The following is a 20,825-nucleotide window of genomic DNA, read 5'->3' as shown; positions in this document are numbered from 1 at the left end:
TTGTAGTGACTGGCTCATAGGTGCTTATAAATTAATATTTAATTTTATAAGCTAACTAGCTAAGATTTTCATCTCCCCATCCCCTTTTAATTTGCTTTCCTGTTCTCTGGAAAACCTCGTGGTTAAGATTTTTAGTTTTATATAAAAGGTAATGGTCTGAAGGAGGGCCAGAGAGCCTGTCCTGTAGCATGATAGCTAGTTAGGCCCTTCAAAACCCTTTTTCACTTATATAGGATTTTAATAATATTCCAAATGGTTGAGGTTGGTTTAATTTTGACCTCTACAAAAGAGGAATATTAAATGCTTACATTTTTAGTAATTTTATAGAGGAATCTTTGTTCTCTTTTAAAATTAATTTTTTGGGCAGCTAGGTAGCATAGTGGATAAAGCACCGGCCTTGGGGTCAGGAGTACCTGGGTTCAAATCTGGTCTCAGACACTTAATAATTACCTAGCTGTGTGGCCTCAGGCAAGCCACTTAACCCCATTTGCCTTGCAAAAAAAAAAACCTAAAAAATAAATAAAATTATTATTTTTTTTACTTTTAACATTCATTTTTTTAAAAAATAGCAAGTTCCAAACTCTCTTTCTCCCTCCAACCCCGCCCCCTACTCATTGAGAAGGCAAACTGTATGGTATCAATTATACATGTGAAGTTATGTAAAACATTTTCATATTAGCCATTTTGCAAAAAATTTTTAAAAAGCAAGAAACCTAAAGAAGGTGAAGAAAGCATGCTTTAATTTTCAGTTTAGATGAATCTTTTTTTCTTAGAATGATTTTATTTATTTTGAGCTTTACAATTTTTCCCCTAATCTTCCTCCCCGCCCCCCCCCCCCCCCCCCCCCCACAGAAGGCAGTCTGTTAGTCTTTACATTGTTTCCATGGCATATATTGATCTAAGTTGAATGTAATGAGAGTCAAATCATATCCCCAGGGGAAAGAAAAATCAAGTATAAGAAATAGCAAAACTATACAAGACAATGGGTTCTTTCAAAATTAAAGGCAATAGTCTTTGTTCCTTGTTCAAACTCCACAACTCTTTCTCTGAATACAGATGGTACTCTCCATCACAGATAGCCCAAAAACCATCCCTGATTGCTGCAGTGATGATATGAGCAGGTCCATCAAGGTTGATCATCACCCCATGTTGCTGTTAGGGTCTACAATGTTTTTCTGGTTCTGCCTCATCTTGCTCAGCATCAGTTCATGCAACTCCCTCCAGGCTTCCCTGAATTCCCATCCCTCCTGGTTTCTAATTTAACAATAGCGTTCCATGACATACATATACCACAGTTTGCTAAGCCATTCCCCAATTGAAGGACATTTACTTGATTTCCAATTCTTTGCCACCACAAACAGGTCTGCTATGAATATTTTTGTACAAGTGATGTTTTCACCCTTTTTCATCATCTCTTCAGGGTATAGACCCAGTAGTGGTATTGCTGGATCAAAGGGTATGCACATTTTTGTTGCCCTTTGGGTATAATTCCAAATTACTCTCCAGAAAGGTTGAATAATTCACAGCTCCACCAACAATGTATCAGTGTCCTAGATTTCCCACCTCCCTCCCACATTGATCATTGTCTTTTCTGGTTATATTGGCCAGTCTGAGAGGTGTGAGGTGGTACCTCAGAGATGCTTTAATTTGCATTTCTCAAATAATGATTTAGAGCAATTTTTCATATGACTATGGATCAGTTTAATTTCCTCATCTGTAAATTGCTTTTGCATATCATTTGACCATTTGTCAATTGGGGGATGGCTTGTTTTTTTGAAAATTTGACTCAGTTTTCTGTATATTTTAGAAATGAGTCCTTTGTCAGACATGTTAGTTGTAAAAATTGTTTCCCAGTTCATTACATTTCTTTTGATCTTGGTTACAGTGGTTTTGTCTGTACAAAAGCTTTTTAATTTAATGTAATCAAAATTAGAGTTGTGAGAAGTGTTTTGTAATTGTTTTCAAAAAGTTTTTGAGTCTTCCTTGGCAGGTAGACTCCCAGGTATTTTATATTATCTGAATGGAATTTATTTTTCTAGCTCTTTCTGCTGCTAGATGAATCTTTCTTAATGAATATGTTAGAGGAAAAAATTTAACAATGTTCTCCATCTTTTCCTTGGTCCTAAACTGCTTCCTTTTCATAGATCTGATGGGTAAATTAATCCTTGATCTTCAAGTTTACTTATAATATTTTTTTTATGTCTAAATCCTGTATCCATTTATCTTAATGATATAGGGTATGAGGTGTTGGTTTAATCTAAGTTTCTTCCACTAACTTCCAATTTTCCCAACAGTTTTTATTGAAGAGAGTTTTTATCTCAATAGATGAACTCTTTGGGTTTATCAAACAGCAGATTACTATAATCATTTCCTGCTATTGCACCTAGTCTATTCCACTGATCCACCACTATTTCTTAGCCAATACTAGACAGGTTTGATGGCTGATGCTTTATAATTAATTTTAGATCTGATAAGACTAAACTACCTTCTTTTGCACTTTTTCTTTGAATCCCTGAAAATTCTTGACTTTTTATTTCTCCATATGAATTTACTTACCACTTTTTCTAACTCATTAAAGTAATTTTTTGGAATTTTGATTGGTAGAGCACTAAACAGGTAGTTTAGTGTTCGTAGAAGTGTCATTTTTATGATATTAGCTCAACCTATCCATGATCAGTTGATGTTTGCCCAGTTATTTAAGGTTACTTTAAATGGGATTTCTCTTTCTAGCTCTTTATGCTGCCAGATGAATCTTTCTTAATGAATATTGTTAGAGAAAAAAAACAGTTAACTCAAGATTAAATGAGAGCAAATAGCATGGAAGATTTATAAAATTGTGGTTCTACTATAGATATGACTACATAGCTAAGGAGGTTTATTTTATTTTGTTTTTTGTTCAGTTGTTTCAGCAGTATCTGACTCTTCATAACCCCATGTGAAGTTTTCTTGGTAAAGATACTTGAGTGTTTTTGCCATTTCTTTGACAAATGAAAAAAATTCATTTAACAGATGAGAAAACTGAGACAAAGAGTTAAGTGACTTGACCAGGGCCATACAGTTAGTAGTCCAGCCTGAGGCTGGATTTGAACTCAAGAAAATGAATCCTTGTGACTTAAAGGCCCAGCATTCTATCCTTTATCCCACTTTGAACCCAAGTTCCAATCCTGACTCATGCACTAATTATTAGTGATATGACCAGAACAAGTCATTTAAACCTCCATAAATTTCAGTTCCTCATCTGAAAAATAAAAAAAAATAATCCTTTTAATACTGATTTCACAGGGTTTTTGTAAGGCTTCAAGAAATGATGTATGAAAGCAATTTGCAGACTTTAAAATTAGGCATTATCATCATTACTCAATAAATGCTTACAGAATTAATATCATAGTCCACTTTGATCCACCCACTCCCATTCCTTAACCTTATCTGGCATTCCTACATAGGAGGAAAGCAATGTTTAAAATTTTGTATCTTGCAAAATTTTCTGCAGTTTATACGTGATTATACCAGTTCTACTTTTGGATAGACACTTTAACTACCCTGCTTACCAGATTTCTTCTCTCTTATTATTCAAATAATTTTTCATATCTTATTGCCTTGATGAATCCTTCCTAGACTAATTGGATAAGTATACTTTTCACAGATCCCACTCTGTCTTCCCACAAAACTACTATAGTTATCTCTTTTCTTACTGCCTCCCAAAATACAGCCGTATTTGACTTCATATAATATAAATACTTAAGTTGATATTTTTATATAAGCAATGGAAAATTTTGTTCAATTTTTAAATGTTATATATATAATTTATAAACCCTATCCAGCAGCATGATTAACAGTCAAAGTTGAACTTGGTGTCAGGAAGACATGGTTCAAAATTTAGCACATGGAGTCTAGAGTCAGAAAGCTCTGAATTCAAATTCAGTCTCAGATATTTATTAACTGCATGACCCTGACCAAGTCACTGCACATCTTTTTGCCTTGGTTTCTTCATCTGTAAAATGGAGACAGTAATAACTCCTGTCTTCCAGGGTTGGAGTGAGGATCAAATGAGATAATAATAATTATAAATCACTTGGCCAGTTATAAACAATATATAAATGTTAGTTTCCTCATTTGTAAAATGTAGGGATTGGGCTAAATAGCCCTCCTGAGTCCCCTTCCAATTCTACATTCTGTTTTCAAATCATCCCAACAGATATTGGGAAGAGTCTAGAAGTGGGATTTGGGTTCCCTTGCCCAAGAGGTCTTGAGGCCAAGCCTGTTGAAGTGAGGATTCCTATTCAGGTAAGCATTGTCCTCAGAGGCAGGTCTCAACTATATACAAGTACTAGAAGGGCTTTTATCTAGACTTGTTCTGTTGGCATCATACTTCAGAGCCAGGGCCAGTGAGTAGAAGGGGCAGAAAGACAACATATGTCACATGAGGAAACTTGTTCAAAATTAGAGCTCTTCTAAAAGTGGCCCAGTCTGCTCTGGGAGGAGAGGCGGTTCTTCTGTTCAGGTCTTCTAGCAAAGGCTAAGTGATGACTGGTGGGCTATTCATCAAGTTTTTATTCAGTGCCTATTGTGTACAAGAGAAGGGGCATTCCAGGATGTACTTGTAGAGGAGGGTTGGTTTGTTTCTTCTAGGGAGGGTTGGATTAGATGAACAGAGGCCCTTTCTGAGTTTAATATTTTGGTATGTCCTGCCAACTTGAATTTGGGACATTTGTAGCTGTTATTGGGGTTGGTGGTGTGTGTCTGTGTGTCTGTATTTTGTTTTCAACTAAACCATAAGAAATTATAATACATGAGCTTAGCTGGTTTCATAGCAGAATTCATTTTGCTATTCTGGATTATAAAAGAGAAAGAAAGAACATCTTAGAAACAATCAATCTTCTGAAAATCATTAGCTTAAGTTCAGAAATGTTAGCCTGATTTTTGCTGTTTTTTTCCCTTGTACTTATCCCTTCTAAAAAGTTTTCATCTTTCTATCTGATGTCTTTGTAATCCTTTCATGTCAGAAAAGTAGTTTAGGATCCTTGACCTCTACAACTTTCTGCTTCTGTAATGAGCAGGCAGTTCCTTGAGACAGTGATTTGCTCTAAAAAAAAATTGGCATTATTTTTCTTAACCCTGTTCTGTCAAATGTACAGATAAACAACAGTGTCCTGGCTTTGCAAATTTTCATATGTAAATTCTCATCCTATGGCTAGAGTTATTTACCCCACAGAAAGATCTTATAGGTATAACAAAACTTGTTAGTTTTGAGGTTTTCCCCTCCCCCCATTTTACTGTATAGTCTCATATAGGCGCCCTTGACGTTACACAGTAGAAATTTTAATGTATATAGTATTTTAATAAATCATATTTCATGTAGACTAAGAAAGCTTATAATTAAGAAGAATCTTACTGAGAATTTCATTTTAAAGAAAAGGATGAACTTTCCATTTTAAAATCAGAACATAGCTTTATATTTTTCCCTAGTTCAAGATTAATCTATCTAGCAGTCTAGATTTTTGTAGTACACCCATTCTTGTATCATCCTGTGTCTCTTGGCTGGTTTTCTCACAGCAAGAAAACAGGTTTTAGAAGTTATTTAGATCCTATCATCACCATAGCTAAGAGCCCTTAGCCATTGTCACATGAGGACTTGATTGATTTAGGGCCAAAGTACTGGCCAGGAACTGTGGCCGAACAACTTCCAAGGGAAGTACAGATCCCTTGTTGTGATAGGAAGACAGTCACTTAGGAGTTAAATGTTGTGGTTTGGAGATGGAGACGCTGTGATCTCAGCAGAATACCAAGAAGCATTCAGGACTCAGCCAGACCAAACTGTTTGGGGACTTACTGGTACAGAAGGTGGCCAGGGAAGGCTTCTGTTCTTCTTACATCATGTGCATTACCGAAGGGCTTACGTGCCAGACCTTGAATACAGTGTTCCTCCTTTAAGGGCAGGTTATTTTATTCATTACTGAACTTCTTGTTTTGGGATACATCTTTCATTTGACTTTTCTACTTCCTCACCAAACTGATTGGTACAAAACCTCTAACACATGTCATTTATGTAATTGAATTATGAGGCTGAGTTTCAGTTAATTAATGGTTCATTTTATGCCCTTTCTTGAGAGAGAGAGACAGACAAAAAGAAAGAGAGGCAGAGAGAGAGAGAGAGAGAGAGAGAGAGAGAGAGAGACAGAGAGAGACAGAGGAGAGACAGAGGAAAGAGACAGAGAGGAGAGGCAAAAAGAGAGAGTCAGAGAGAGAGGGAGAGAAAAGAGACAGAGAAACGGGGGAGAGAGAGAGACAGAGAGAGACAGAGACGAGACAGAGAGACAAAAAGAGAGGGAGAAAGGCAGAAACAGAGACAGAGGAAAGAGACATAGAGGAGAGACAAAAAGAGAGAGAGAGACAGAGAAGGAGCCCAGCATTTGTTGGTAGGTGCTGGGCAGTCAGAAGTGAGACAGTCCCTACAATAAAAGAACTTATGTTCTCCTGGGAGGTGGATCTATCCTAGGCAGAGATAAGCACATGCTTGACAATTGGAGGAGACACTGAGAAGCCAGAATGAGGGGCCTTCTGGCTCAAAGACACAGGGTTAGGTGGATAGAGGGTCAGATTTGGGTAATAGCAAGCAAGGCAGTTTTTCCCAAACTGGCAAGAACATAGAATCTATGTAGGGGAGAAATTTGTTAAGTGGGAACAAAGGCTGCAGCCCAAGGGTGAAGAGATTTAAAGGCCTAGCTGAGTTTGCATTTTTTCCTAGAGGTGACAGGGAACCAGGAATGTTTCTTGAGCAGGATAGTGGAATGGCACCATTTGTGCTTTAGGAACATTATTTCTTATGGGTATAGTGATTAGAACAATTTTAAATATAATTTCAAATAGAACCATTGTGCTAAGTCTATAAATGACCATGTACAACAGTATAATATTTCTTGTTACTCAAGGTGGGTCCATGAGAATGGGCATGTTGGCTTTCTTTAGGACCATTTCTTTTTTTTTCTTATTGATATTTTATTTCATTTTTTCAATTATGTGTTATGAAAATTTTTAATATTGATCCATATATGTATTTATGTTACAAAATTTCCTTCCATCCTCCCTTCCCATCCCCCTCTCCTCAGTGACAAACAGTCTAGTGAACATTGTACATGGACATTTGTGTTCAACATGCTTACATATTAGTCATTTTCTATATGAGGAATTAGGACTAAGGGAAAAGAAAGAAAACCATGGGTTAGAAAGGAAAAATAAAAGAAAAATTTTAAAGAGGTGAACGTGGTATTCATTCAGATTCTATAGTTTGTTTTGTTTTCTTGGTCTGGATGTCGTCCATAATAGATCTTCCAGGATTGTCCTAGCTCTCTGAACTAGAGAGGACTTGCATTTTAGGACTGTGTCTAAGGGGAAACTCATGCTTTTGCAGTAATGTTAGTATTCTTTTGCTGCAGTTAAGATCTTAAACCTATGCCCTGCTTTGAATTTGTTGTGGATCCCAAGCATTCTAACAGAATATATCCAAACTTCTCCCTCTCCCCTCCTCCTTCCTTTGAGATGATTTCTCTCATAAAGAGGTATACTGGTTTGGTTATGTCATCAGGACATTACTGATTGGTCTTGTTTATGATGAGGATTAGAATTAATGACCAGGGAAATATTAAGTGGAAGCTTACAACGATTTCTTTTCTTTATATATGTACATCAGGAGCAGGGGCACACTTCTTAAAGATATTGCTCCTTGGGGTGGCTAGGTGGCGTAGTGGATAAAGCACCGGCCTTGGAGTCAGGAGTACCTGGGTTCAAATCCAGTCTCAGACACCTAGCTGTGTGACCTTGGGCAAGCCACTTAACCCCATTTGCCTTGCAAAAAGAAAAACCTAAAAAAAAAAAGATATTGCTCCTTATTCTCAGCAAAAGAACACTCAGGCCCCTTTCATTGTCCAAATATTGCTAGGTCACATGTGGAAAGAACAATTTCTTACAATCATCATGAGAAAAAGTTTTTGTTCATCTAAGAGTTTAATTATTTCCTTCATGTTCATACCCCATGTGGACTGTGATATTTTACAGAAATAAAAGTAAAATATCTGCTTTTAACCAGGTGTCTACTCCTAATTCATTTCTAAAAAAGCAATGCAATGGAGAGTTTTTTGGATTTTTTTAAACAGGGAATTGTTAAACTGGTGAATATTTAGTTAAGTAATAGATGGAAGGCCAGCCTTGGATTCATGTCCTGCGTCTGGCTCATCTTAGCTTAGAGAAAGTCAGTTAATCTCTCAAATTTTCACAGCAGTATTCTAAGATTATTAACTAAAGATGAGGAGTTGCAGGGGCCTTAGTGGAGGACATTTCTACAATGAGAGTTCCCTTTGCTGATCTAGACCCTCTCCCCCCCACAAAAAGGAAATTAATAGGAAAAAAAAAGTCAAGTGAGATCAATAAAAGGGGAAATTACCAAACTTCTTTTGGTATAGTCCAAAGCTGCATGTTGATGGGTGTGCCAGATTTGTAGTAGATTTATGCTTATGATATTTAATTCATTTCTTCATGCAACGTTTTATCAATTTAGTAAACTAAGTGAAATGCTTAGACTGATCACTAGGATGATAAAGAAAATATTTAAATAAATAGCCTAAGTAGATTTATATTAGACTAAAGCTGTTTGGCAGCCAACTTAACCAGTTCCAAGTACTGAGTATGTAAATATAAAATGTCCTTTACTATATGTTTTTTCCAAGCAGTGAGAACTTCCTTCCCTGCTCATTCTGAGTACTAGTGAAGTGGCCACCCACTCACAGAACTACAAGTCTCCAGGATGACCACAGTATAGCAAACCCAATAGCTGGGATACTGATGTTTATGGATTGTTGTTGTTGTTGTTAAGTCATTTTCAGTTGCATCTGACTCTTCATGATTTCATTTGGGATTTTTTTGGCAAAGTTACTGGAGTAGTTTGCCATTTCCTTCTCCAGCCCATTTCACAGATGAGGAAAATGAGGCAAACAGGGTTAAGTGACTTGCTCAGGATCACACTACTAATAAGTATCTGAGGTCAAATTTGAACTCAGTGAGGTTAAATCAATATAATGTGTTTTTTTTAAAGAAGGCATATCTAACCAAGACAGGATGGCAGCTATATTAACAGTATTGGTGTTCATTCCGTCCTATCATTTTATTTAAGTAGTTATCCCATTTTGTGAATTCTTGAGATAAAAGCTTCACCTTCATTAATGTGTGATGGGTAAAGAGGCTGATTGTCCTTAATCCCAGTGAAAGTAAATTGAAGAAAATAAATTGAGTCTTTCAGAATCAGAGGAAGTAGCCCTGGATTCATGAAAACTTATGCCAATGAATCATATATTCTGACATGTCACAGAATCACAAATTTAGAACTATAAGAAACGTTAAAAGTCATCTTAGTTCTACTGAGTTGCTTTACAGATGGGGACAACAAGACTCAGAAAAGTGAAGGGATTGCCTAAGATTACACATTTAGTAAGTAGCTATTGGTAGATCATCTGTCCTTCCGTGGACCATCCTAGCTAAGTAGTGAGCAGTTTTATCACAAGGCTGATAAGGCTATCTAGTCCAACATTTCATTTTACTGTTGAGGAAATCAGGGTTCAAAGAATGGTGAAGTAATTCCCCCAAGGTCACACAAATAGGCAAAGCAAAGATTCAATCCAGGTCATCTGATACCACTTATAGCTCTCTTTGCATTGTGTTCCTTTTGCAGGCATTGAAACTTGTGGGTACTGTCAGTCTGGATGTGGGATTGTGATCTGGGTTGGAAGGACTACCCATGTTGACAGAATCATAGACCCTTGAAATAGATATATTCAGGAAGCTTTGATGAGCCATGCTCCCTTATCTTTTCTTAATGATAGAAGAACCTATTGCCATCTTTGATTTTACTGGGCTCTGGGTGCAACAAAATCCTTGTGGGCTAATGCTCCATGGTTCAGTTGGTAAGTTACCCTTGTTTGTTTTGTTTTATTTCCTCTAACAGTTTTCAGAGGGGAATCAGAAGAAAGAGAACTTAGAACAAAGCATCAAGAAAGCCAAAATTGGCCGACAAGACACGGTAAGCTCTCTCCCATCTTTGGTTTCTTTGACAATAATGACCCAGTATTGACCAAAAACTAAGAGGATCTTGAAGCAAGAAATGTATATCACACCCAACAGTCTTCTGTAATTATGAAACTGGGTTTTGGCTGGGCCTAATTCTCTTTGATGTGGTTTTCTGTTAATTCCCCCACTTCTGAATGCCATCTACACATCATCCTTTGTGTTCTCATGAGAATTTTAAATGACTTAAAGGATCTTTACAGAAAAAAAAAAGTGTTCATTTTCTTTGATCTATCATTATGGATAAAAAAATCATCAGTTTTACCCTGAAAAAAACAAACAAAAACATCATCAGTTTTGCTCTATTTCTCAGTCCAGAGAAACACTGAAAATCAGATTAAAAGCACATTCTGGATGATGGCAATAGAAGATACTAGTGGCCTATGGTTTAACAACAATGTTTGAACTTCCATTCTCATGACAAAGAAGGACCCTGACACTTTGAACAAACGAGAAAGAAACAATAACAGTACTACTCAGTCATAGTGTTTTAAACTTTTCAAAGTTCTTATTTGAGCAGTCAGCACAATCATGGATAGAAATAAAAGGACAAGGGAAGGCTAAGTGGCGTAGTGGATAAAGCACTGGCCCTGGAGTCAGGAGTACTTGGGTTCAAATCTGGTCTCAGACACTTAATAATTACCTAGCTGTGTGGCCTTGGGCAAGCCACTTAATCCCATTTGCCTTGCAAAAACCTAAAAAAAAAATAAAAAAAAAATAAAAGGACAACCAGCAACTTTTTTTTAATTTTTAAATCCCCCCCACAGCTACATGCAAAAGCAAGTTTCTTTTTGCTGTTATCTAGTTTTATTCTTTATTTCTTTATTTTCAGTTTTTTTATAATTTTTCCCCTAATCTTGCTTCCCTCCCCCCACAGAAGACAATCTGTTAGTCTTTACATTGTTTCCATGGTATCCATTGATCTAAGTTGAATGTGATGAGAGAGAAATCATATCCTTAAGGAAAAAAGAAATAAAGTATTATGCCTGATTGTTGCACTAATGGAATGAGCAAGTCCATCAAGGTTGATCATCACCCCCCACATTGCTGCTAGGGTGCACAATTTTCCTCTTGTTCTGCTCATTTTGCTCAGTGTCAGTCCATGTAAATCTTTCCTGGCTTCCCTGAATTCCCATCCCTTCTGACTTCTAATAGAATAATAGTGTTCCATCACATACCTATACCACATATTGTTAAGTCATTCCCCAGTTGAAGGACATGTACATTAATTTCCAATTCTTTGACAATAATAACCCAGTATTGACCAAAAACTAAGAGGATCTTGAAGCAGGAAATGTATATCACACCCAACAGTCTTCTGTAATTATGAAGCTGGAGAGCTTCAGAGCTACTATGAATATTTTTGTACATGTGATTTTTTTTATACATTACTAAAATATTGTTTAAGAGTAAACATAATACACCCTTCCCCCCCAAAAAAATATAGTGCCTCATGAGAAATAAAGTAAAGGAAAGAGGAAAAAAATTGTGTTTCATTCTGTGTTCTGATACCATCAGCTCTGTCTTAGGTGAATCACATTTTTTTTTTTTAGGTTTTTGCAAGGCAAAAGGGGTTAAGTGGCTTGCCCAGGGTCACACACCTAGGTAATTATTAAGTGTCTGAGACCGGATTTGAACTCAGGTACTACTGACTCCAGGGCTGGTACTCTATCAACTGTGCCACCTAGCCGCTCCAGATCACATTCTTTATGATAAGTCCATCATAAAAGTTACTTCCATATTTTTGCACTGTTGCTGTTGCTGATTGTAATTCCCTTCATCCATTCCTCCCCACTACCATATATTATATTTTGTCTCTCCTTTCACTCCATTCCTCTTCTAAAATGTGCTGTAGAGTAGCTGAGCAGTGCAGCAGACTGATCACTGGCTCTGGGGCCAAGAGGCCCCAAGCCCACATACCACCCCTGAGACCCTGTGATTCTGGACAGGCCACCCAATCCCAGCCCCTTGAAAGAAGTAAAAAAGAAAATGTGTTATATCTGACTATTCTCTCTCCTATGATCTTCCCTCTCCTCTCTCACTCTCACCCCTTCCCCCTGACCCCTCCTCTGTTTTACTCTTGATATCTATACGCTATTGAGTGTGTATGCTGTTTCCTCTCTGAGCCATCTCTGCTGAGAGTAAAGGTTCCCTCATTCCTCCTTGCCCTCCCCCCTTCCATATCATCGCAAAAGCTCATTGTAAAAAAAAAATATTTATATTTATATATATATATGTATCTTTTATACAAAATATCTTAGCTTATTCCACCTCTCTTTTCCCTTAACTCCCAGTGCATTTCCCTTTTAGCTGTTACTCCATCCTTATAATCTTCAAATTCAGCATTCTCCTGTGGTTCATCTATAAAAACGCCTTCTACCTGCTCTATCAAATTAGAAGTTTCATATGAGTATGATCAGCATCATTTTTCTATACAGGAATACATGCAGTTCATCATCAAGTCCCTCATATTTTACCCTTCTCCGCTCTTTATGTTTCACTTGAGTCTTGTATTTGAAGGTCAAACTCTCTGTTCGGCTCTGGTCATTTCAACAGGAACATTTGAAATTCCCCTGGTTCATTGAAAGTCCATCTTTTCCCCTGGAAGAGAATGTTCAGTTTTGATGGGTAATTGATTCTCAGTTGCATTCCAAGCTCTTTGGCCTTCCAAAACATTATATTCCAAGCCCTATGAGCCCTTAACATAGTTGCTGCTAAGTCCTGTGTGATCCTGACTGCAGCTCCACAATATTTGAATTGTGTCCTTCTAACTGCTTGTAATATTTTCTCTTCGACTTGGGAATTCTGGAACTTGACTATAATATTCCTAGGGGTTGGTTTTTTTTGGATCTCTTTCCAGGGGAGATCGGTGGATTCTCCCCATTTCTATTTTGCCCTCTGCTTCTAGGATATCAGGGCAATTTTACTGTAGGAATTCTTTAAAAATGAGACCAAGGCTCTTTTTCTGATCATGACTTTCATGTATCCCAATAATTTTTAAATTATCTTTCCTGAATCTGTTTTCCAGATCAGTTGTTTTTTTTTCAAGTAGATGTTTCACATTTTTCTTCTAATTTTTCAATTTTTTTGGTGTTGAACTATTGTGTCTTGACTTTTCGCAAAGTCATCAGCTTCCTTTAGCTCCATTCTACAGCTGAAGGATTTGCTTTCTTTTTTTTTTAATTTACTATTTATTTATTCTCATTTTGTACAAATAATGTTTTTAATACATTAATAAAATATTCTTGTTTAAGAGTAAACAAAATACCCCCTCCCCCCAAAAAATATAGACTTGTTTGAGCAATAAAGTAAGGGGGAGAGAAAAAATAAAAATAAAAAAATAATAGTAATAATTGTAGGTATGGCCAGGTTGTGCAGTGGATGGAGCACCAGCCCTGGAGCCAAGAGCACCCAAGCCCAAATCCAGCCCCGTACACCCAACCATCACCCAGCTGTGTGACATGCCAGCCACCCCAGCCCCACTGCCCTGCAAACACCAAAAAAAAGGGGGGGGGGAGACCCAAAATAAAATAGTAATAATAGTAGGATTTGTTTTCTTCAGAGAACTTTCTTATCTCCTTTTCCATCTGGCCAATTCTGCTTTTTAAAGCATTCTTCTCCTCAATAACTTTTTGAACTGTTTTATCCATTTGACCTATGCTGGTTTTTAACGTGCTATTTTCTTCCGCATTTTTTTGGATCTCCTTGACTAAGCTGCTGACTTCTTTTTCATGTTTTTCCTGCATCTGTCTCATTTCTTTTCCCAATTTTTCTTCTATCTCCCTTACTTGATTTTTTTTTTTAGTTTTTTGTAAGGCAAATGGGGTTAAGTGGCTTGCCCAAGGCCACACAGCTAGGTAATTATTAAGTGTCTGAGACCGGAATTGAACTCAGGTACTCCTGACTCCAGGACCGGTGCTTTATCTACTATGCCACCTAGCCGCCCCCTTACTTAATTTTCAAAATCTTTTTTGAGCTCTGTCATAGCCTGAGTCCAACTTTCATTTTTTCTTGGGGTCTTTAGATGCAGGAGCTTGTACTTATCTTCAGATTGAGTATTTTGATCCTTTTTGGGATCATAGACAAAGAATATCTCAGTGGTGTTCTTTTTTTTCTCTGTTCACTCATTTCTTCAGCCTATACCTGGTTTGGGGATGCTTCCTGAGTTTTAGAGTATTATTGGGACACCCGCTTTGAGGTTTTTTTTGGGACGCCCCACTGGGACCTTTATTCCTTCAAGGTCTTATGTTCTCTTGCCTGTGCTTCAATATGTAGATGACCACAGGCACTTCCCTCTGCCCAGGAGCTGTGAGGAGGGGCCCTGCTATCTTAGTACCGAAGGCAGACTGCAACCTGGATCTGCATATGGGCAAACAGCAGAGTCCTGCCCCAGGGGAGCAGAGAAATTTCTGCAGTCTCCCCTGACTCCCTTACTATCTGTGGGCTGTGCTCTGGAGGTGCAGGCTGGTTTCTCCCAGTTCTCTTTACAGATTCTGCAGCTTGTACTCCTCACTCCACACTCATTCTGGTGTAACAGAGTTCTCTCACCACCCCTTCAAACTGTTGCTCGTGATCTCTGGGCTGGGCTCGGCTGCACTGCAATGGTGGTTTTTTCCCAACCCCCAGTCCTGGTGAAACAAACCTTTCCCGCAGAACTTCTAAGTTATCTTGAACTGGGATAATGTATCACTCAGTCTTTCTGTGGCTTCTGCCCCCTCTAAATCTTGACTAGAGTCATAATTTGTTGGCTTTTGGAGTTTTGGGGGAAAGGAGTTTCTGGGAAATGCTGCCTTCACTCTGCCATATTGACTCCACCCCCCCAAAAAGCAAGTTTCAACATTTGCTTCCAAAACCTAGAGTTCCAAACTCTCTCCTTTCCTCCCACCCTATCTCCCCACCACCACCACTGAGAAAGCAAGTTACTTGGGTTAAAAATGTGTTGCCATGAAAAACATTATTACAATAGTCATGTTGTAAAGGTAAACATAACACCACTCCTTTCCCCCCCTCAAAGAAAGAGAAACCTCAAAAAAATAAAGTATGCTTCAGTATGAATTCAGATACCATCAGCTCTGTCTTTGGGATGGATTGCATTCTTTATCATAAGTCCATCAGAGAAATTGCTTCAGTATTTCCCCATAGTTGCTAATGCTAGCTGTATTTCCCTCTGTCCCCCATTTATTCTATTCTCTCTCTCTCTCTCTCTCTCTCTCTCTCTCTCTCTCTCTCTCTCTCTCTGTCTCTCTGTCTCTGTCTCTCTGTCTTTCTCTCTATCTTCACCCAGTTCCTCCTCAAAAGTGTATTGCATGTGACTAGACTCATCCACAATCTTCCTTCTCTTTTATCACCTATACCCCCTGTCCCCCATTTCTATACCTAATTGAGTGTGTATGTTATTCCCTCTCAAGGTGCTTTAGATGAAAGGCTCACTCATTTCCCCCTCACCTTCCCCCCTCTTCCAAAGCTTTTTCTTGTCTCTTTTATGTGAAATAGCTTACCCCATTCTACCTCTCCTTTCCCTTCCCCCCCCATTAACTCCATCTTTTCAATATATTATACCTTCAAATTCAACTCTCTCCTGTGCCTGGTCTATATATCAGTATCATCTTCCCATGCAAGAATATAAGCAGTTCAGTATCATTAAGTCCCTCATGATTTGCCCCTCTTCTCTATGCTTCACCTGAGTCTTGTTCTTAAAAATCAAACTTTCTGTTCAGCTGTGGTCAGTTCATCAGGAAAGTTTGAGAGTTCCTATTTTATTGAAGTCTATCTTTTCCCCTGAAGGGCAGCTAGGTGGTGTAGTGGATAGAACACTGGCCTTAGATTCTTCAAGTCTGACCTCAAATACTTGCCATTTACTAGCTGTGTGATCTTGAGCAAGTAAGTTACTTAACCCTGATTTCCTCACATGCAGTACCATCTCCAAATGTCCTGATTCATATATGGCCACTGGACCTAGATGGCTCTGGAGGAGAGAGTGAGTTTGGTGACTTAGCACAGCCTCGCTCAATCAAATCCAATTTACATTCTTGTTATAGCATTGCCTTCCTGATGTTGTGGTCTTCTTCAAGAAGGAAGGACAAAAAAAAAAATCTTTTCCCCCGAAAGAGTTGATTCTCAGTTGTAATTCAAGTTCTTTTGTATTCCAGAATATCATATTTCAAGCCCTACAGACGCTTAATGCAAAAGCTGCTAAATCTTGTGTTATCCTGACTGTAGAGCCACATATTTGAATTGATTCTTCCTGGCTACTTGTAATATTTTCTGGAATTTGGCCATAATATTCCTGGCTGTTTTTATTTTGGGATCTCTTTCAGGAAGTAATCGGTTGGTTTTTTCAATTTATATTTTACCTTCTATTTCTAGGATATCAGAGCCATTTTCCTAGAGAATTTTTGTTTTTTTAGGATTTTTGCAAGGCGTTAAATGTCTTGCCCAAGGCCATACAGCTAGGTAATTATTAAGTGTCTGAGGCCAGATTTGAACTCAGGTACTCCTGACTCCAGGGCCAGTGCACTATCCACTATACCACATAGCCGCCCCCAAGAATTTCTTGAAAAATGAAGTCTAGGGTCTTTTTTTTTAGTCATGATTTTCAGATAGTCCAATAATTTTTAAAATTATCTGTTCTGGATTTTTTTTCCAGGCCAGGTGTTTTTCCAACAAGATATTTCACATTTTCTTCTAATTTTTCATTCTTTGGGTTTTTTTTTTTTTTTATTTCTCACAAAGTCATCAACTTCCCTTAGCTCCATTCTACATTTGAAGGAATTATTTTCGTGAGAGAACCTTTGTATCTCGTTTTCCATCTGGCCAATCCTGCTTTTTAAGGCATTCTTCTCCTCATTGGCCTTTTGAACTGCTTTTACTATTTGACCCAACCTGGTTCTAAGATGTTATTTTCTTCAGTATTTTCTGTATTATCTTCACCAAGCTGCTGACTTGATTTCCCATATCACTCTGATTTTTCTTCCCAATTTTTTTTACTTCCCTTACTTAATTTTTCAAAGACTTTTCCCATACCCTGAGACCAATTCCTATTTTTCTTAGAGTCTTTGGATGCAGAAGCTTTGAATTTGTTATGTTCTGAGTATTTAGTATGATCTTACATAAGATCAAAGTAATTGTCTATGTTGGATTTTTTCTTCTGTTGTTTGCTCATTTCCCTAGCCTATGATTTGATTTTAACTCTTTGTTAAGGTGGGGTTCTGCTTCCTAGGTAGAGGACACACTGTCCCAAACTTTTGAGGGTTCTTGCAGGTGTTTTCAGGGATACCCCATAGGAACCTACAAATAATTCTCAGTTCCTCCAAGGTCTTATGAGAGGCTATGACTGCTCTTCTGATTTAAGCTCTGGTCTGTGCATGACCACAATTATTCCCCTCTGTCCTGAAACTGTGTGAAGAGTCCCTGGTCCCTGCAGGTGGTGAGCTGTCCTGTACTTTTGCTCCTTTTCTTGAGACTAGGACTCCAGACTGTGACCTGGATCAGATTATGGGCAAAGCAGCAGAGTCCTACCTCAGGGATAACCTCTGCATTCTCCCCCAGCCCCTTACCATCCATGGGCTGAGTGCTCTGGAAGTAGCTGCCAGGTGACTCCCCAAACCTGCTTCTGGTCTCCAAGGATTAGGTCTGTGCTAAGGCCTACAGTGGACTGGGCTCTGCTCTCACTCTGGTACAGCCGAGTTTTCCTGCTGACGTTCCAAGTTGTCCTTGGTAATCCCTGGGCTGAGAGGGATCACCACTGCTGCTTCTGACCCAGGTGTCCTGTGGTCTGTTTCTGGATGGCTAGAGTCTCTTTGCTCCAGTCCAGCCTGGGCTGTGCTGTGGGCCCTTTCTAATCCAGGTACAACAGAACTTTCCCACAGATCTGCCAAGTCTTGGATTGGAAAATTGTGCCACTCAGTCTTTTTGTGGGTTCTGCCACTCTAGAATTTTGTTAATTATTTAAAGGTATTTGGAGTGGTTTGGAATGAGCTCTGGAGAGTCCCTGCCTTTACTCTGCCATCTTGGCTCAACTTCTTTTCTTAAAAGTTAATTACTGAATTGTATTTGCATGGCCCAATCATCCCCCATCCTGTACATTTCAAATTTATATTTCCTATCCCTAGACTCTGCTTCTCTGCTGAGAAGAGAAAGGTAGATGTGTTTCATTATTAATTCTCCAGAATTGAGCTTGTTCATTATAGTTCATGAGAGTTGATTACAAAATGTAGATAAAGTAGATTTTCATTATTTGAAATTGAGAACTTTTTGCATAAACAAAATCAATGCAACTAGGATGAGAGGAGAAGCCAATAATTTTGGAGAAAAGATATTTGTAATAAATATGACTAATTAGAACTAAATATCCAAGATATATAAGAAATCAACACAAATATATAAAATCAAGAGCCATTTCCCATTGGATAAAAATATGAACAAATAAATCTCAAACTCATTTATAAATTATACCTGAATATATGAAAGATTGCTCAATTCATCAAAAATTAGAGAATAACTCTGAGATTCCACTATATGCTTAGTAAATTAGCAAAAGTGACAAAAGATGGAACTAGTCAATCTTGAGAGAATTGTGGACAAGCAAGCACACCAATTTGTGAATTGGACCCATCATTCTAGAAAGTGATTTGGAATTTTGAAAGGGGCTAAAAGATCCAAATCCTTTTGACTCAGTAATCCCTAGGTATAGACCCCTGAAAAAGACAAAGATAGAAAAGAAATACATACATTCTAAAATATTTATGGCAGGGGGAGGCTAGGTAGTGCAGTGGATAGAGCACGAGCCTTGGAGTCAGGAGTATCTGAGTTCAAATACAAACCCAGACACTTAATAATTACCTAGCTGTGTGACCTTGGGCTAGTCACTTAACCCCATTTGCTCACAAAAAAAAGCAAACAAAAAACTATTTATGGCAGCACTTTTTTGTAGTAGCAGAGAACTGGAAACAAACTTGATACCCATCAGTTGGGGAAAGGCTAAAAAAAGTGGCATATGAATGAGAAAGAAGGAAGAAACTGAAGGAGGGAGGAAGGAAGGGAAGAAGGAAGAAAGAGAGAAAAGAAAAGAAGGAAGAGAATGAGGAAGGAGAGAAGGAAAGAAAGAAAGTAGGGAGATGAAGGAAGAAAAGGAGGGAAGAAGGAAGTTATGGAGGGAAAGTAGAAGAAAGGTAGAAAGAATGGAAGGAAGGAAAGAAGGAAATGATTATTTATTTACTGATGCTCCAGGCACTGTGCTGTTCTCTGGTAGTACAAGTATAGCTCAAAAGAAATAGTCTCTACTCCCAAAGACCTTCAGTTCTAGTGGGGCAAGATAACATTCAATAAGGAGCTGAAAAAAAAATGCTTCCCAATGAAGCTTTGATTTTTAAGTCCAGAAAGTCAGAAACAGGGTGAGGTGAGGAAAGAAGGAAGATTGGCCTGCTTCCTTCACAGTCCCAGAGGGGAACTCACTTGAAGTTCCTGGGAAAAGAGGGAGAAGACCTTCTTGTAGAAGAAACAGTGATGGTGGGATATTCCAGGGCAGGGAATAAGAGAATATTATTATACTGAAAGAATTTATGAATATACTAAATAAGGAGAAGCATGCAAAGACTCTCATGAACTGATGCAGAGCTAAATAAGTGGCAGAAATCTACCTGCATAATGACTACAACAGTGTAAATGGAGAGAATAACAACAACTGCAAAAAAAGGTGTGATTTAATGACCAGTCTTGAAGGCATGAAGAAAAAAAGGCACCCTCCCCTTCCTTCCTTGCAGAAATAAGAGAACCTAGGTGTGAATCATCACATTTACTGTTGGTCTCAACTGGATCTGTTAATTGATTTTGCTGAACTGGTTTTTCCTTTCTGTCTTTTATTCTTTGCTCCATGGGATGTCTATCTGGGGAGTCAGGACTATCTCTGAAAATGAAGGAGATGCCAAAACAAAAAATGTTAATCACATTAAAAAAAAACCCCAATTCATCAGAATTCATTCGTTTTTGGAATGTTACATTATTCTAGTCATCGTGCACATTCTCTTGGATCTGCTTTCTTCATTCTTCATCAGATCATAAAAATCTTTCCATATTTCTCTGAATTCCTTATGTTGATCTTTTCTCATGATTACAATAAGATTCAGAATAAGTGACAGAAACTTCTAAAGACCATCTCAAGGGACATTTTCTGAATAGCTACTGCCAATGACCAGGAATCATTGTGTTGTAGGAGAGCAGCAACAGACATTTTTGATTCTGCCTCCTCTTTCACATTGGCAATTCTAGATAGAATCACCTTCAAGCTCTCAGGAACCCTGGCACTAATGTTGGCAGACTAGCTGCTGAGTATAAGCCATGGCTTTCGGGTGCTTCCTAAACAAGAACCACTTGCAACCAGGTGAGAAAAGGAGTGGGTGTTATTTTCAACTAGGAATAGAAAGTAATTGTGCAAGAATCTCTCTGCCAGGGCGGCTAGGTGGTGCAGTGAATAGAGCACTGGCCTTGGAGTCAGGAGTACCTGAGTTCAAATTTGGCCTCAGACACTTAATAATTACCTAGCCGTGTGGCCTTGGGCAAGCCACTTAACCCAGTTTGCCTTGCAAAATCTAAAAAAACAAAAACAACAACAACAACAAAAAAAGAATCTCTCTCTGTCACAGAGACTTTCTTTGGCTTCCTTGTCTTCTATTTTTTGAGGGACCCTGGCCTGTCTGCATCTCTTGCTGCTCATTGCA

At 38.2% G+C, this 20,825-nt stretch overlaps 1 protein-coding gene across 1 annotated transcript in view; it reads left to right on the top strand.

Moving 5' to 3' along the window:
* Nucleotides 1-20,825, top strand: part of MND1 (meiotic nuclear divisions 1) — a 105,198-nt gene that overhangs the window by 46,231 nt on the left and 38,142 nt on the right. Inside the window, exon 5 of the mRNA XM_074229107.1 lies at nucleotides 9,992-10,066. Coding sequence (XP_074085208.1) covers nucleotides 9,992-10,066 — 75 coding nt within the window. The remainder of the gene's footprint in view (nucleotides 1-9,991; nucleotides 10,067-20,825) is intronic.

The sequence above is a fragment of the Macrotis lagotis genome, chromosome 3 (genome assembly GCF_037893015.1).
Source record: "Macrotis lagotis isolate mMagLag1 chromosome 3, bilby.v1.9.chrom.fasta, whole genome shotgun sequence".
NCBI lineage: Eukaryota > Metazoa > Chordata > Mammalia > Peramelemorphia > Peramelidae > Macrotis > Macrotis lagotis.
Note: the sequence above shows the minus strand (reverse complement) of the source record. Positions and strands in the feature narration are given on the sequence as shown.